Source organism: Chlorocebus sabaeus, chromosome 3 (assembly GCF_047675955.1).
Source record: "Chlorocebus sabaeus isolate Y175 chromosome 3, mChlSab1.0.hap1, whole genome shotgun sequence".
Taxonomy (NCBI): Eukaryota; Metazoa; Chordata; class Mammalia; order Primates; family Cercopithecidae; genus Chlorocebus; species Chlorocebus sabaeus.
The window spans coordinates 77,927,049-77,944,972 of record NC_132906.1 but is presented as its reverse complement, the minus strand read 5'-3'; the positions used below and the strand labels follow the sequence as shown (position 1 = coordinate 77,944,972).

General features: G+C 38.8%; 1 protein-coding gene across 4 annotated transcripts in view; it reads left to right on the top strand.

The window, feature by feature from the left end:
- Nucleotides 1-17,924, top strand: part of UGGT2 (UDP-glucose glycoprotein glucosyltransferase 2) — a 228,616-nt gene that overhangs the window by 161,923 nt on the left and 48,769 nt on the right. For all 4 annotated transcript variants that reach the window (XR_005243747.2, XM_038007821.2, XM_007960706.3 and 1 more), the window contains exon 30: nt 9,053-9,137. Coding sequence is in view for 3 of the 4 variants with exons in the window: in XM_038007821.2 (XP_037863749.2) it covers nt 9,053-9,137 (85 nt within the window). In the remaining variant the exon portion in view is untranslated. The remainder of the gene's footprint in view (nt 1-9,052; nt 9,138-17,924) is intronic.

The window sequence follows — 17,924 nt, the reverse complement described above, 5'->3', positions numbered from 1 at the left end:
GGCTCAAGTCTATAATCCGAACACTTTGGTAGGCTGAGGCAGGCAGATCACTGGAGGCCAGGAGTTGACCTGCCTGACCAACATGGCAAAACCCCGTCTCTACTAAAAATACAAAAATTTGCGAGGCATGGTGGCATACACCTGTAACTTCAGCTATTTGGGAGACTGAGGTCCAAGAATTGCTTGAACCTGGGAGGCGGAGGTTACAGTGAGCGGGGACTGCACCACTGCACTCCAGCCTGGGACAGAGAGCAAGACTCTGTCTCAACAAAAAAAAAAAAAAAAAAAGGGTTAGGTCTGAATATCAGCAAGAGAGCAAAATAAGACATTCTGGTGCTCATACCCATGCAGAAACATCAATTTGAACAACTATGCACTCCACACATGAAACTACCTTAATAAAAACTAAGGAATGAGGTGAGCTATTACAACAGTGCAGTGTAGCACAGAAATAAGAAAGACACATTGAAGAGTGTAGAAAGGATAATTTTACATTACATACATCACTCCTTTCTCAACCTGATTCAGCACAACTGGAGAGATACCCACTAGGGGGAAGGAGAGGGAAGTGAGCACCAGACTTTGTCTTGGACCCCAAAACCATGCTCACCCCAATAAAACCCAAAGCCAGGTAGGCCCCATAGCCCCAACTTAATGCTGGCACCAGAAGATTCAGCTGCCGGATCCTGTAGCCCCAAGCTCCAAATCTGCCTGGTAGGTTCAGTTTCCAAGCCTGCCCAACCACGAGGCCTACCCCAGAAGCCCTAAGCTGTTGCCCAGCCCCAATGCCAGGCCAGCACCCACAAATTCAGGCTCTTAGACTTTTCCCTCTGCCAGCATAATTGATATATTGATCATTTAATGACAATATAGTATACGTTATATCTTATATAACAACACCATTATCCCTGGGTCATATTCAATTTGGAATTGGTTTTTTGCACAAAAATTTTCCTGTTCATCAGTAGAAAGCAGGGATCATCACACTTTTTTGGTAAGGAGCCAAAGTAAGTAAGTAATGTTCATTTGAGAGCACGTATGGTCTTTGTCAAAATTGTTTTTTTAACAATCATTTTAAAGTGTAAAAATCATTTTTAGCTTAGGGCTATTAAAAAAATAGACCATAAACCTGATTTGGTTTACTGGCCATAATTTGCCAACTCTTGATAGTCTTTTTTATACCCTTAATAAATATCTCTAGATTTCATTGCTTTCAATAAATACTTATTGAGCATCTTTTATTATACCACACATTGTGCTCAACAAAGATAATATAGGAGTAGGGGTTACTGTATCTTTTTTTCACCACTCTTTCCCTTTTATACTGTGCCTAGCTCATAGTGTCAGTTAATAAATGTGCTTAATGGCTTATGCACATGGAGCCAGGGATGCTTAGTTCTATGGTAGTGGTGGGTAGGAGGAAGTCAGTATTGACATTAGAGATGACAGAGATGATCTAGAGTACCTCAAGAGAGTTTTGAAGAATTAATAAGAAGTTACTAGTCATACCACAGATGGAACCTTCCAGGTGGTGGGTAGACATGCACATCTCTCATCTAAAACTCTTAGGGCCATATGTGTTTTAGAATTTAGAAGTTTTTAGTTTGGAAAGTTAATACAGTACACATGTCATATATTATGACATATATCCCAGCAGGATCTGAGAAAGCCCTTTATTAAGCATAATTTTTATTGCAAAATGTGTTAATATTCATACTAAAAGGGTTTATGTAAATGACTGAAAAAGAGAATGAAAAGACAATCCACAGACTGGGAGAAAATCTTTGCAAAGCATGTGTCTGACAAAGAACTTATATACAGAATATATAAAGACTATCAGAACTCACTATGAGAACAAATAACCAGACAAAAAATGTGCAAAAGGCTTGAACAGACACTCTACCAAAGAAGATATGTGGATAAATACAGAATATATTTAACATTGTTAGTTATTAAGAAAATCTACATTAAAACCACAAGATATGCCATTAAAGTGACTAACTTTATAAAAAGAATGATGATATCAAGTGTTGGTGAGGCTATGGAGTAACAGGAGTTGTTTTTCACTTCCATTGGGTATGTAGAATGGTACAACCACTTTTGAACAATTTGACAGTTCCTAGAAACTTTAAATTTACACTTAGGCTAGGCATGGTGGTTCACACTTGTAATCCTAGCACTTTGGGATGCCAAGGTGGGAGGACTGCTTGAGCCCAGGAGTTTGAGACCAATCTGGGCAACATAGCAAAACCTACCTCTACATAAAATAAAAAAAGTAGTCAGGCACAGTAGCACACGCTTGTAGTCCTAGTTACTTGGAAGGCTGAGATGGGAGGATCAGTTGAGCCCACGAGGTGACAACTGCAGTGAGCCATGATCATGCCACTGCACTCCAGACTGGGCAACAGAGTGAGACCCTGTCTCAAGAAGAAAGAGGAGGAGAAGGAAGGGGATGGAGAGAAAGGGGAGAGGAGGGGAGAAGAAGAATTTGCTTTCTGTGGTTTCTCTCGCCCATGGTTAACCATAGTCCGAAAATATTAAGTGGGAAATTCCAGAATAAACAAATCCTACGTTTTAAATTATGCACTACTGAGTAGTGTGATGACCTCTCACACCATCCTGCTCTGTTCCACCTGGAAAATCATTCCTCTGTCAGGTGTCTGCCCATGAGTCACTTAGTAGCATTCTCGGTTATGAGATCAACTGTCATGGGATCACAGTGCTTGTATTCAGGTAACCCTTGTTTTACTTAATGACCAGAAAGGGCAAGAGTATTTTGCCTAATTTATAAATTAAATGTTATAGACATATGTGTATAGGAAAAACATACATTTAGGGTTTGCTACTATCCATGGTTTCATACATCCCCTAGGTGTCTTTGAATCTATCCCCTGTGAATAAATGGGGGTTACTATACTACTGCATGTCTCCTTTTATAAGTTATAAAACACTAGATAATACAAACTATAGTGACAGAAATCACTTGGTGAGGTGGAATAAGCAGGCAAAAATAAGGAGGAGTATTGGAGACAGCAGTTGAACAATGCTGTTTGGAGAACCCCCAGCCAAATTGAGTTCCAGTACTGGAGTGGCTGGTGACCTTGCCCTAATGAGGAATGAAAGGCAGCTGGATGTGAATGTTTACTGTGTGCCTTTCATGGGACACTTCGTTTACCTGGTGGATGGTCTAATTCATAGTTGTCTGACCCCAGACCCAGGCTCCCTCACACAGGAAACTTGTTTGTACTGACAGATGCCTGTGTGGCTCTTGTCTGACCCATGTCCAGTTTATGCTTGCCTGACCATCATGGTGACACTCAGAACCCAACCTTGTGTTTTTCCCAGCATCTCCAAGAAAACCCGGTCCGGAATAGTCCCTGGCTCTTCCGATGGGTGGTGCAAACTTAATACACCACCACAATAAGAAATAAGTTCAAAGATTTGTTACTTACAAATCTTGGGCAGGAAGGGCTCCATTTCTAGGTCACATGAGGCAAGAATGAAGAGGAGTCAGGCAGAGAGAAAGAGAGAACATGCACACAACTAACAGTATATATAAGGGAATAGAGCATGGGTCACTTTTGGTCTGTTTGAGGGAAGGCAGGACAACAGAAGCCCAGTTTGCGAGGCAGGAAGGGTGCCTCTAAGTTCTTATCTTTGGCTACCAGCTAGACCCATTTGGGTATGATATTCTAATGCCTAGGCAGCAACCCATGCTACCTTGCTGTGTCATTCCCATTACAGATACACAGTTCCTACCCTCCCAAAACTCATTCCAGTAGAAAAGATAATCAAGAAAATGAGTGACTATTATATGTTCTAAGTGCTATGAAAGAGTGCTATGGTAGTACAGAAAATGAGCAAAATAGACTATAACATTTATATTGACCCTTATGAAAGCCATGGTTTCAAGATATAATTTTAAGAAGCATTCATGCTTTGTTTCAGCTTTTTAAATTTTGTGCAAACTACATTGCCAGCAACTCAGTATTTCTATATCTGCCACTACTGTTTCACCATTATGTTTTGCAAAGGGAGAAACCCTTTATTTGAATTGTAAGTCAAATCCCTTCTGTACCACCAACTATCTGTATGATCTTGTATAAGTTTCTTTGCTATTTGTAGTCTTTATTTCCTCGTTACAAAAGGGAATAATCCTACCTCCCTTGTGGGGTTTTGCTAAGGACTAAATGAGAAAATCATCATAGAATATTGAGTAAATGTCCATTTCCTCTCCACTTATTCCTTCTTTACAAATACAGTTATATAATAGCACATGTATTATGTAAAACTAAAACTATACATGATTTAGTTTCTATTTTATCTTCTTTACTATTATTGTCTATCATACACAGTTCATAAAGATGTTTTAGAGAGAAGATAGTTCTTGATGTTATATTTGAAGTACCACTAACATATTAGTGAAAATTGTTTTTTCTCATTCACAGACAACTTTTGGCAGTAGAAATAACTAACAAATTTGTTTGTATTATTTATAAACAATAAAACCATATACTTAGTCATAATTTAATTCTACATATGATTAATTTTACTAGCTATCCAAAATAGAAAAAAAAAAAACATGTTACTGTGTAATAAAAAGTCTAACGAGGTCAGTATAAAATATGACGAAAACTGATGTTGTTTATCCTAAGGTTTATGTTTTAATTCTAATTGATATTAACTTTATAATTAGGAAGAATATTCCTGAAACCTGCTAAAAATGTAAGCTAAAATAATATTAATATGAGTTTCTAAGTTCAGATTTTAAAGCTATGACTAAATTATTTGATATTTTTAAATTTGGCTTTCCACTTCTGAGGCGTAATGCCCACAGTGTGTTCTTTCTGTGTCTGTCAATCTTTTTATAGTCTTTAACTGCAGATTATTTGTGTATACTCTGTATTGGCTGTTACTTACCTTGAATACAAAAAGTCTCAAAATTATTCTCCTTTATTTCTTTGTAGTTCTACCAAAATTAGACAAATGCTGCTCAGATTTTTCTAATTGTAGACAATACTTTATGCACCTTCAATGCCAAATTACTGTGCTAGACTTCTCACTTGAAATCTTTAGAAAAATCTTTTCTGCCAAAGTAATACTTGTAATTAATTTTAGTTTGGTACCTTTGAGACTGAACTGTTTCTCCTATGTTTTATACAGGAGGAAAGAGAGAGATGTTAAACGAGGCTTTCCGTTCTTTCTCCGCAGGTACTTGAGTTGGTTCACCGTAACTTTGCTGGTTCTGTAGTAGTTAAAACTCACTCTCTGTGGACTCTTAAAAGTTCTCTATTGCTGTACTTCACTCTCTAGTTTCCTGGTTCTGTTGGTGTGGTGTCCTCGTACCTCCTGGTTGCCATATTGGCAGGACACATGACTACCCAGTCGTAACAACAAACCAAATCGCTCTCCTTCTTGGCTGCCTCTGATCTGTAGAAATACTTACACATCAGTTGCCCAACAAACTCTAGTTCAGACCAGTTGCAGAGGCAATAAGCACTCCCCTGACTTCTCAATTAAAGCAATTAATCAGTCCTCAGATATCCAATCCTGTTCCATGGTACACTTTTAACTTTCCCACACACGAGTCCTCTCTGCATCCCAGCTTCAGAATATGTATTGCAAAGTGTTTTCTCCTTAAAGTGTCTACCTTACTGAGTTTAGAATGAGAAGGTAATACTCTTCCCCTTCCATCCTCACAGGGTATAGTGGTGGAGACTCACAATCTGGCAACAGCTCTCTGTAAGGAAACTCTTCTGCCTTCATCTCACACAATCCTTTTTCTGAACATTTTTATATGCTTAATCTCTCTGAGGAACAATCTGCCTATTGTGAGGATATTGAGAATGGATGACTATGCATACTCACTTTGGTGTCTGGTAGCTGTCTCATTGGTATTTCAGTGGAAGCATTCTAGCATCCTTTTACCCTTACCCCTAATATTCTATTTAGTTCTTTGCTATCATATTACCATTAGTTAAATGTAAATTTTAATGAATTCACTCTTGATCACAGTTTGTATATGTCTATTAATTTTCACATTCATTTTATGTTTAGATGGTGTCTTAGGCCATTTTTTGCTGCTGTAACAGAATACCTGTGACTGGGCAATTTATAATGAACAGAAATTTATTGGTTCATAGTTCTGGAAGGTTGGAAAGATTGAGGGACAGCATCTGGCAGAAGCCTTCTTGCTGCATTGCCCTATGGCAGAAGGCAGAAGTACAAGAGAGAGCAAGAGAGGGCCAAACTTGGCCTTTTGTGATAGCACCACTTCCACCCAATGAAGGTGGAGCCTCATCACCTATAATTGCCTGTTAAGGATCCCACCTCTTAATACTGTTGCAGTGGCAATACAGTTTCAACATGAGTTTTGGAGGGGAGGGACATTCAAATCGTAGCAGATGGCTGACTTCACATATTATCACAGAAGTATTTAACGCAAGCAATTAGATGCTTTTACATTGTGTTAGAAAGGATTGGTGGAGCAAGCTCTCCAGGAGGGCTGGATCCTAGGAATGCTTGAGAACAAAGCCAAGGAACTGACCAACCAGAAAGAGCTGCTACTTTCCCATCATCAGAAGTGAGAGAAAGTTAGAAGCTGCTGCCAGCAACACATCAACTGGCCTTTGGTACCCAGAAAACTAAGCAATTACACACTGGAACACTGATGTAGAAAACCTCAATGTCTCCATGACTATGCTTGACAAAAGAAGCTAGGCAAGCGTCAGCACATTGCCCCACTCACTTCTAAGTTCCAAATAATATGCAAATGTATCTATCTGTTTAGCAGAATCTAATTATCAACCAAAACCTTAGCTGCAAAAGAGTAACAACAACAAACAAAAATGGGTGCAGCTTTCTAACTCCTGCAGTGTAAAAGCTGAGATGTTGCCTGCCATATCATAATATACAACACCTTTCCACAAATAAGTTTTTTCAGAGACATTAGTGGTGTACCCTCAAATGTTTAAAACTTTGAGGTGGTCCTCAAAGGTTTAAAAATTTCTTTTGCAGTTCCATATGAATTATAACTTTCCTAAGTATTGAATAACAGCATTATAATTTTATTCAGAATACTTGAAACAAGGCTTCATCATTGTTTCTTACCAGTTAGTGTTTTGGATGAAAAATATGAGGCCAATCTGATCTACATTTCTTCTCTGAAAATATAAATGATTTTTTAGAATTTCAGGAGGCATATGTATGAGTGCTCTTTTTTATTAATCATGCTTTCTGACACATCGTGAATTCTTTCATTTTGAAGTAAATGGGTTTTACTGAGATTCAGTATTCTCTTGAATCTCATTGAGAATATGAATTATTTGAATGCTTCCCTTTTTTCTGCATTAATGCCTTATCAATGAAGTCCATTTCCTCTGACTGCTTAGCTTGTTGCCTTCATTTACGCTGCTCATTTTCCTCATGTATCCAGAGGTTTCAGGTGCTTGGCATTGTAGGTAAAGGTCTGATAGTACAGTGGTGAAGGGCAAGACTATCTAGACTAATTTGGATCTAGGATAATAATTGTACTTTCCTCAAAGGATGGTTGTGTGGATTAAGCGAGTGAGCATCTATGAAGTGCTTAAAACAGTGCCTGAAATAAAATGAGAGCTCATCACCATTACTACCTCTGCTACCTGATGGAAATGGAAAAAGATCTGCTTTAGAATTTGTCTAGGTCTAGCTGTAGTGCTATACTAGCTGGCTTTATACTCTGGGTCTCAGTGGACAGGGGATTAAATGTCTAAAGTTGCCACTGCCCTTGAGCAGTGTTTGTGACTATAAGCAGCTGAAAGTTTTTAAGAAATTTGACAATATTTCTACAATACAAGTGAGATCCTTTTTTTTTTTTTTTTGCGGCAGGGTCTCTCTTGCGCAGACAGAAGTGTAATAGCACAATCACGGCTCACAGTTCACTGGAGCCTCAATCTGCCAATCTCAAGCAATCGTCCTACTTCAGCCTCCTAACTAGCTGGCCACCACAGGCACTGGCCACCACACCCAGTGGCCACCACACAGCTAATTTTTAAAAAAATTTTGCAGAAACGAGGTCTCACTGTGTTGCCCAGGCTGGTCTCAAACTCCTGGACTCAAGCGATTCTCCCACCCCAGCCTCCCAAAGTGCTGGGATTACAGGCGTAAGCCATCACACCTAGCTTCTTTCTGTTTTCTAGTAGTGATTGTTGGACAGAGTTCTGCCTGCTACTTTGGTTTAACCACCTGAACTCAGGAATTGGGAGTAAGAGAAAGTCAAAGACATGTCAGTCATGATAGTGCTAGCCTCCCCAGGTGTTCATTTTGGAAAAATATTAAAAGTATATATTATATATAACAACTCAAAAGTAGCTACTGATTTGACGTCTGATTACTTCCCCTTCAACAAATTTCAACTTTATTGTAAATATGATAGAATTTTTTAGTCCATAGTGAGAATGGTTTGAAAAAATAATTTTGGAGCACAATTGCCGTATTTGTTTAAGCAATTTTGAAAAAGGGAGAAAAAACTGCATTATGTGTAATACAAAATGGAAACATTCAAGTGATGCAGATGGACATCATAGACACATTTTCAGTCTCATTAGTTTAACAATGTATTTCAAATTTTGGCATTTGAAAATGACTGGTGGATATTAAAAAGTTAGATAGTGTAGAACTCCGATGATATATTAACAACTTTGAAGTGTAAAAAATTGTAATTATCATTGCAATATATCAGGGATATGAAAGATTTTAGTTTTGTGATAGTCTTGGTATATAACAGCAAAGATAAGCCGTAATTTGAACGTTCAGAGTGATTGGGTAGTGTTGAATTTAATGACTTACTTTTGTACAATTTTAATGTGTACTAACTTAAAATTTATTGGATAATTTTGAAAACTACAGCATATTATAGTATATCTTAATTGACTATAGAAACAGAAGAACATGATATATGCACTAGTGATTTTGGATTTATGTTTACTGCAAAATGAGTTTATTCTGTTATTTCTGCCATCATAATTGTATGTCTGTTCTTAAATTAATTATGGACACATTTTTCTACTTTTAGGCATGAAGGAACTGACTCTCAAGCAGACCTAGAAGATATCATTGTTGTGTTAAACAGCTTCAAAAGCAAGATACTGGAAGTAAAAGTATGTGGGGCAGAGGTTTTTATAGGCTTTGTTCTTAATATTAAGAATTATCTTCTTTGTTTTTTAATTAATTGATTTATTTTACAGCTAACTTTACAATTTTACAACCTAAAATGTTATATTTGAACTCCAGCAGTAAAAAAAAGAAGAGGATTTAGTTCACAAAGGAAAACAGAACTTGAAGATAGAAGAGAAGGATTTTTTTTTACATTATGATAACTGTGAATATATCTACTAAATCTATCTGTAGCCAAATAATGTTACAAATTGGACTCTAGAGATGAGATCAGGAACATGCACTGAAAAATTAGTTCTAAAAAGAGAAGGTGATGTTTTTTAAAGAGGGAGAGAGAGGGAGTTTTTAATGATAGCAGATTTTTTTTTGGACCAACCCTCCTGCTTAAAACTAGTGAAAATATTAGATACAAGTTTTTAAAAATCTTAAAAACAACGAGGAACTGATAATCAGATAATAAGGATAATAAGGAAACACAAAACCAAAATTAAAGGGAAAATAAGAGTCTAGTGAAATAAGCAAGCACAGAAACTTCTCTTGACCCAAGGAAGCTACTGTTGTCCTGGGAACATTTTTCTGTCCTGTCACACTTTAAACTACCATTTTTATTTATTTTGATGGGTTAGGGAACAAAAATTAAAACCCAGAAACCCAAATAAAATAATCTATTAGAAGACCCTCTCTACAATAAACTAGCTCTATTTTCAGGCTAAGGATGGAATATAAAAAATTATTCCTCATATTCTTTTCGCCCAAATTTGTGTCAGCTAAGTAGGCCAGGGAATCCTGAACCTTGAATTGGTACTAAAATCTTTCCAGATTGATAGGATATAGAGGTATCTAGAAGAGACATCCATAAATCTCTGGAATAAGATTACAGTAGCCTAAGCTGCAAATCAAATTTTTCTGGTGTAAAGGCCAACTCATAGTCAAAGTTAACCAACCAACAAAACCAGCAGAAACAGAAAACTGATACACAAAGACTCAAGATATTAGAATTATTAGAATAACCTCTGAAACAGCTGTACTTTTTTTTAAAGAAATGAAAGATGAGTTTGAAAATAATTGCAGGGAACATGAAACTATAAAACATGTAGATCAGATTTTTTTAAAGTAGACTTTGGAAACTGAGTAATACAATACCAAAATTAATAATTCAGTAGATAGCTTTAACATGCCTTAAGAGAAAATTAGCAAGTTGGGAGATAGGCCAGAAAAAGTATACCGAATGCAACAGAGACAGGAAAAAAAGAAAATATAGCAGAGAGCATTCACACACACACACACACACACACACACGCTAGTGTGAAAGTCTAAGATTACCAGTAGTGGATTTAAAACTGGCTCTGCCGGGGGGCGGAGCAAGATGGCCGAATAGGAACAGCTCCAGTCTCCAACTCCCAGCGCGAGCGACACAGAAGACCGGTGATTTCTGCATTTTCAACTGAGGTACTGGGTTCATCTCACTGGGGAGTGCCAGACGATCGGTGCTGGTCAGCTGCTGCAGCCCGACCAGCGAGAGCTGAAGCAGGGCGAGGCATTGCCTCACCTGGAAAGCGCAAGGGGGAAGGGAATCCCTTTTCCTAGCCAGGGGAACTGAGACACACAACACCTGGAAAATCGGGTAACTCCCACCCCAAAACTGCGCTTTAAGCAAACAGGCACACCAGGAGATCATATCCCACACCTGGCCGGGAGGGTCCCACACCCACGGAGCCTCCCTCATTGCTAGCATAGCAGTCTGTGATCTACCGGCAAGGCAGCAGCGAGGCTGGGGGAGGGGTGCCCGCCATTGCTGAGGCTTAAGTAGGTAAACAAAGCTGCTGGGAAGCTCGAACTGGGTGGAGCTCACAGCAGCTCAAGGAAACCTGCCTGTCTCTGTAGACTCCACCTCTGGGGACAGGGCACAGTAAACAATAACAAACGCAGCAGCTCTGCAGACGCAAACGACTCTGTCTGACAGCTTTGAAGAGAGCAGTGGATCTCCCAACACGGAGGTTGAGATCTGAGAAGGGACAGACTCCCTGCTCAAGTGGGTCCCTGACCCCTGAGTAGCCTAACTGGGAGACATCCCCCACTAGGGGCAGTCTGACACCCCACACCTCACAGGGTGGAGTACACCCCTGAGAGGAAGCTTCCAAAGCAAGAATCAGACAGGTACACTCACTGTTCAGAAATATTCTATCTTCTGCAGCCTCTGCTGCTGATACCCAGGCAAACAGGGTCTGGAGTGGACCTCAAGCAATCTCCTACAGCTACAACCTACAGCTGAGGATCCTGACTGTTAGAAGGAAAGCTATCAAACAGGAAGGACACCTACACCAAAACCCCATCAGTACATCACCATCACCAAAGACCAGAGGCAGATAAAACCACAAAGATGGGGAAAAAGCAGGGCAGAAAAGCTGGAAATTCAAAAAATAAGAGCGCATCTCCCCCGGCAAAGGAGTGCAGCTCATCGCCAGCAATGGATCAAAGCTGGACGGAGAATGACTTTGACGACATGAGAGAAGAAGGCTTCAGTCCATCAAATTTCTCAGAGCTAAAGGAGGAATTACGTACCCAGCGCAAAGAAACTAAAAATCTTGAAAAAAAAAGTGGAAGAATTGATGGCTAGAGTAATTAATGCAGAGAAGCTCACAAACGAAATGAAAGAGACGAAAACCATGGCACGAGAAATACGTGACAAATGCACAAGCTTCAGTAACTGACTCGATCAACTGGAAGAAAGAATGTCAGCGATGGAGGATCAAATGAATGAAATGAAGCGAGAAGAGAAACCAAAAGAAAAAAGAAGAAAAAGAAATGAACAAAGCCTGCAAGAAGTATGGGATTATGTAAAAAGACCAAATCTACGTCTGATTGGGGTGCCTGAAAGTGAGGGGGAAAATGGAACCAAGTTGGAAAACACTATTCAGGATATCATCCAGGAGAACTTCCCCAAGCTAGTAGGGCAGGCCAACATTCAAATCCAGGAAATACAGAGAACGCCACAAAGATACTCCTCGAGAAGAGCAACTCCAAGACACATAATTGCCAGATTCACCAAAGTTGAAATGAAGGAAAAAATCTTAAGGGCAGCCAGAGAGAAAGGTCGGGTTACCCACAAAGGGAAGCCCATCAGACTAACAGCAGATCTCTCGGCAGAAACTCTTCAAGCCAGAAGAGAGTGGGGGCCAATATTCAACATTCTTAAAGAAAAGAATTTTCAACCCAGAATTTTATATCCAGCCAAACTCAGTTTCATAAGTGAAGGAGAAAAAAAAATCCTTTACAGATAAGCAAATGCTTAGAGATTTTGTCACCACTAGGCCTGCCTTACAAGAGACCCTGAAGGAAGCACTAAACATGGAAAGGAACAACTGGTACCAGCCATTGCAAAAACATGCCAAAATGTAAAGACCATCAAGGCTAGGAAGAAACTGCATCAACTAACGAGCAAAATAGCCAGTTAATATCATAATGGCAGGATCAAGTTCACACATAACAATCGTAACCTTAAATGTAAATGGACTAAATGCTCCAATTAAAAGACACAGACTGGCAAACTGGATAAAGAGTCAAGATCCATCAGTCTGCTGTATTCAGGAGACCCATCTCACATGCAGAGACATACATAGGCTCAAAATAAAGGGATGGAGGAAGATTTACCAAGCAAATGGAGAACAAAAAAAAAGTGGGGGTTGCAATACTAGTCTCTGATAAAACAGACTTTAAACCATCAAAGATCAAAAGAGACAAAGAAGGCCATTACATAATGGTAAAGGGATCAATTCAACAGGAAGAGCTAACTATCCTAAATATATATGCACCCAATACAGGAGCACCCAGATTCATAAAGCAAGTCCTTAGAGACTTACAAAGAGACTTAGACTCCCATACAATAATAATGGGAGACTTCAACACTCCACTGTCAACATTAGACAGATCAACGAGACAGAAAGTTAACAAGGATATCCAGGAATTGAACTCATCTCTGCAGCAAGCAGACCTAATAGACATCTATAGAACTCTCCACCCCAAATCAACAGAATATACATTCTTCTCAGCACCACATCGTACTTACTCCAAAATTGACCACGTAATTGGAAGTAAAGCACTCCTCAGCAAATGTACAAGAACAGAAATTATAACAAACTGTCTCTCAGACCACAGTGCAATCAAATTAGAACTCAGGACTAAGGAACTCAATCAAAACCGCTCAACTACATGGAAACTGAACAACCTGCTCCTGAATGACTACTGGGTACATAACGAAATGAAGGCAGAAATAAAGATGTTCTTTGAAACCAATGAGAACAAAGATACAACATACCAGAATCTCTGGGACACATTTAAAGCAGTGTGTAGAGGGAAATTTATAGCACTAAATGCCCACAAGAGAAAGCAGGAAAGATCTAAAATTGACACTCTAACATCGCAATTAAAAGAACTAGAGAAGCAAGAGCAAACACATTCGAAAGCTAGCAGAAGGCAAGAAATAACTAAGATCAGAGCAGAACTGAAGGAGATAGAGACACAAAAAACCCTCCAAAAAATCAATGAATCCAGGAGTTGGTTTTTTGAAAAGATCAACAAAATTGACAGACCACTAGCAAGACTAATAAAGAAGAGAGAAGAATCATATCGACGCAATTAAAAATGATAAAGGGAATATCACCACCGACCCCACAGAAATACAAACTACCATCAGAGAATACTATAAACACCTCTACGCAAATAAACTGGAAAATCTAGAAGAAATGGATAATTTCCTGGACACTTACACTCTTCCAAGACTAAACCAGGAAGAAGTTGAATCCCTGAATAGACCAATAGTAGGCTCTGAAATTGAGGCAATAATTAATAGCCTACCAACCAAAAAAAGTCCAGGACCAGATGGATTCACAGCTGAATTCTACCAGAGGTACAAGGAGGAGCTGGTACCATTCCTTCTGAAACTATTCCAATCAATAGAAAAAGAGGGAATCCTCCCTAACTCATTTTATGAGGCCAACATCATCCTGATACCAAAGCCTGACAGAGACACAACAAAAAAAGAGAATTTTAGACCAATATCCCTGATGAACATCGATGCAAAAATCCTCAATAAAATACTGGCAAACCGGATTCAGCAGCACATCAAAAAGCTTATCCACCATGATCAAGTGGGCTTCATCCCTGGGATGCAAGGCTGGTTCAACATTTGGAAATCAATAAACATAATCCAGCATATAAACAGAACCAAAGACAAGAATCACATGATTATCTCAATAGATGCAGAAAAGGCTTTTGACAAAATTCAACAGCCCTTCATGCTAAAAACGCTCAATAAATTCGGTATTGATGGAACGTACCTCAAAATCATAAGAGCTATTTATGACAAACCCACAGCCAATATCATACTGAATGGGCAAAAACTGGAAAAATTCCCTTTGAAAACTGGCACAAGACAGGGATGCCCTCTCTCACCACTCCTATTCAACATAGTGTTGGAAGTTCTGGCTAGGGCAATCAGGCAAGAGAAAGAAATCAAGGGGATTCAGTTAGGAAAAGAAGAAGTCAAATTGTCCCTGTTTGCAGACGACATGATTGTATATTTAGAAAACCCCATTGTCTCAGCCCAAAATCTCCTTAAGCTGATCAGCAACTTCAGCAAAGTCTCAGGATACAAAATTAATGTGCAAAAATCACAAGCATTCTTATACACCAGTGACAGTCAAACAGAGAGCCAAATCAGGAATGAACTTCCATTCACAATTGCTTCAAAGAGAATAAAATACCTAGGAATCCAACTTACAAGGGATGTAAAGGACCTCTTCAAGGAGAACTACAAACCACTGCTCAGTGAAATCAAAGAGGACACAAACAAATGGAAGAACATACCATGCTCATGGATAGGAAGAATCAATATCGTGAAAATGGCCATACTGCCCAAGGTAATTTATAGATTCAATGCCATCCCCATCAAGCTACCAATGAGCTTCTTCACAGAATTGGAAAAAACTGCTTTAAAGTTCATATGGAACCAAAAAAGAGCCCGCATCTCCAAGACAATCCTAAGTCAAAAGAACAAAGCTGGAGGCATCATGCTACCTGACTTCAAACTATACTACAAGGCTACAGTAACCAAAACAGCATGGTACTGGTACCAAAACAGAGATATAGACCAATGGAACAGAACAGAGTCCTCAGAAATAATACCACACATCTACAGCCATCTGATCTTTGACAAACCTGAGAGAAACAAGAAATGGGGAAAGGATTCCCTATTTAATAAATGGTGCTGGGAAAATTGGCTAGCCATAGTAGAAAGCTGAAACTGGATCCTTTCCTTACTCCTTATACGAAAATTAATTCAAGATGGATTAGAGACTTAAATGTTAGACCTAATACCATAAAAATCCTAGAGGAAAACCTAGGTAGTACCATTCAGGACATAGGTATGGGCAAAGACTTCATGTCTAAAACACCAAAAGCAATGGCAGCAAAAGCCAAAATTGACAAATGGGATCTCATTAAACTAAAGAGCTTCTGCACAGCAAAAGAAACTACCATCAGAGTGAACAGGCAACCTACAGAATGGGAGAAAATTTTTGCAATCTACTCATCTGACAAAGGGCTAATATCCAGAACCTACAAAGAACTCAAACAAATTTACAAGAAAAAAACAACCCCATCAAAAAGTGGGCAAAGGATATGAACAGACATTTCTCAAAAGAAGACATTCATACAGCCAACAGACACATGAAAAAATGCTCATCATCACTGGCCATCAGAGAAATGCAAATCAAAACCACAATGAGATACCATCTCACACCAGTTAGAATGGCGATCATTCAAAAGTCAGGAAACAACAGGTGCTGGAGAGGATGTGGAGAAATAGGAACACTTTTACACTGTTGGTGGGATTGTAAACTAGTTCAACCATTATGGAAAACAGTATGGCGATTCCTCAAGGATCTAGAACTAGATGTACCATATGACCCAGCCATCCCATTACTAGGTATATACCCAAAGGATTATAAATCATGCTGCTATAAAGACACATGCACACGTATGTTTATTGCAGCACTATTCACAATAGCAAAGACTTGGAATCAACCCAAATGTCCATCAGTGACAGATTGGATTAAGAAAATGTGGCACATATACACCATGGAATACTATGCAGCCATAAAAAAGGATCAGTTTGTGTCCTTTGTAGGGACATGGATGCAGCTGGAAACCATCATTCTTAGCAAACTATCACAAGAACAGAAAACCAAACACCACATGTTCTCACTCATAGGCGGGAACTGAACAATGAGATCACTTGGACTCGGGAAGGGGAACATCACACACCGGGGCCTATCATGGGGAGGGGGGAGGGGGGAGGGATTGCATTGGGAGTTATACCTTATGTAAATGACGAGTTGATGGGTGCAGCACACCAACATGGCACAAGTATACATATGTAGCAAACCTGCACGTTGTGCACATGTACCCTACAACTTGAAGTTTAATAATAATAAATAAATTAAAAAAAAATAAATAAAATAAAATAAAATAAAATAAAATAAAATAAAATAAAACTGGCTCTGCCACTCACTAGCTTTGTGACCTTGGACGGATTACTTAATCTCTTTCTGTCTCATTTCCTCATCTGTAAAATAGGGTTGACAATAGAATATACCTCACAGGACTGTTATGAAGATAAGATAAAGCACTTTATGAGTATTTGTTGGATAAATAAAATTAACCTAAATGGAATTTCAAAGATAATTAAAGAATGGAGTACAAGTAACATTTGAAGCAATAATGACTAAGAATTTTTATGAATTGATGAAAGATACCAATTACAAATATTCTACAACCTACCCATACCTAGGTCTTTTAGTAGTTTGTTTTTGTTTTTGTTTTTGTTTTTGTTTTTGTTTTGAGACAGAGTCTCGCTCTGTTGCTCACCCTGGAGTGCAGTGGCCCGATACTGGCTTACTGCAGCCTCCATCTCCCAAGATCAAGTGATCCTCCTGCCTCAGCCTCCTGAGTAACTGGGACCACAGGCATGTGCTACCACGCCTGGCTAATTTTTGTGTTTGCGTGTATTTTTTGTATTTTTAGTAGAGGTGGGGTTTCACTATGTTGGCCAGGCTGGTCTTAAACTCTTGACCTCGAGTGATCCACCCACCTCGGCCTCCCAGAGTGCTAGGATTACAGGCATGAGCTACCACGCCCGACCACCTTCAGTTTGTTTTCTAATAACACAGTTTTATCGCCTAACCATCTGTTTCTCAGAATTACAGTAAAAAGATAGAAAAACAGGAGAAAAGATAAGCAACATAGAGGATCAGCCCATGAAATCCAATAGCCTACTAAGAGGAATTCCAGAAACAACAGAGAAGATGGAGGAGGGAAAGTGTCCTAAAGCTGAGAGAGAAAAATGTTCATGTCAAAAGAGTCCACAAATTATGAAGTAGGATGAATGAAAATGGCCCATATAAGATTATAATAGCTACTAAGAAGGAAAAGTGCGTAACTGCAATAGAATGACACTTAACACTAGTATCAAAATTTCATTTTCAAAATACTTAGCTGTTAAAAGACAGCAAAAGCTTTCAGTGTTTTGAGGAAAATTATTTCGAACCTCTTGTTTATCCAGCCAAATTCTTAATCAAATGTTTATCCAGCCAAATTCTTAATCAAATGTGAAGGTAAAAAGTTAGTTTCTGAAGTATGAAGCTTTAGAAAAATTATTTTTCATACCCCTTCTTGGAGACATTTGGCAGTACAATGAAGATGAAAATCAAGAT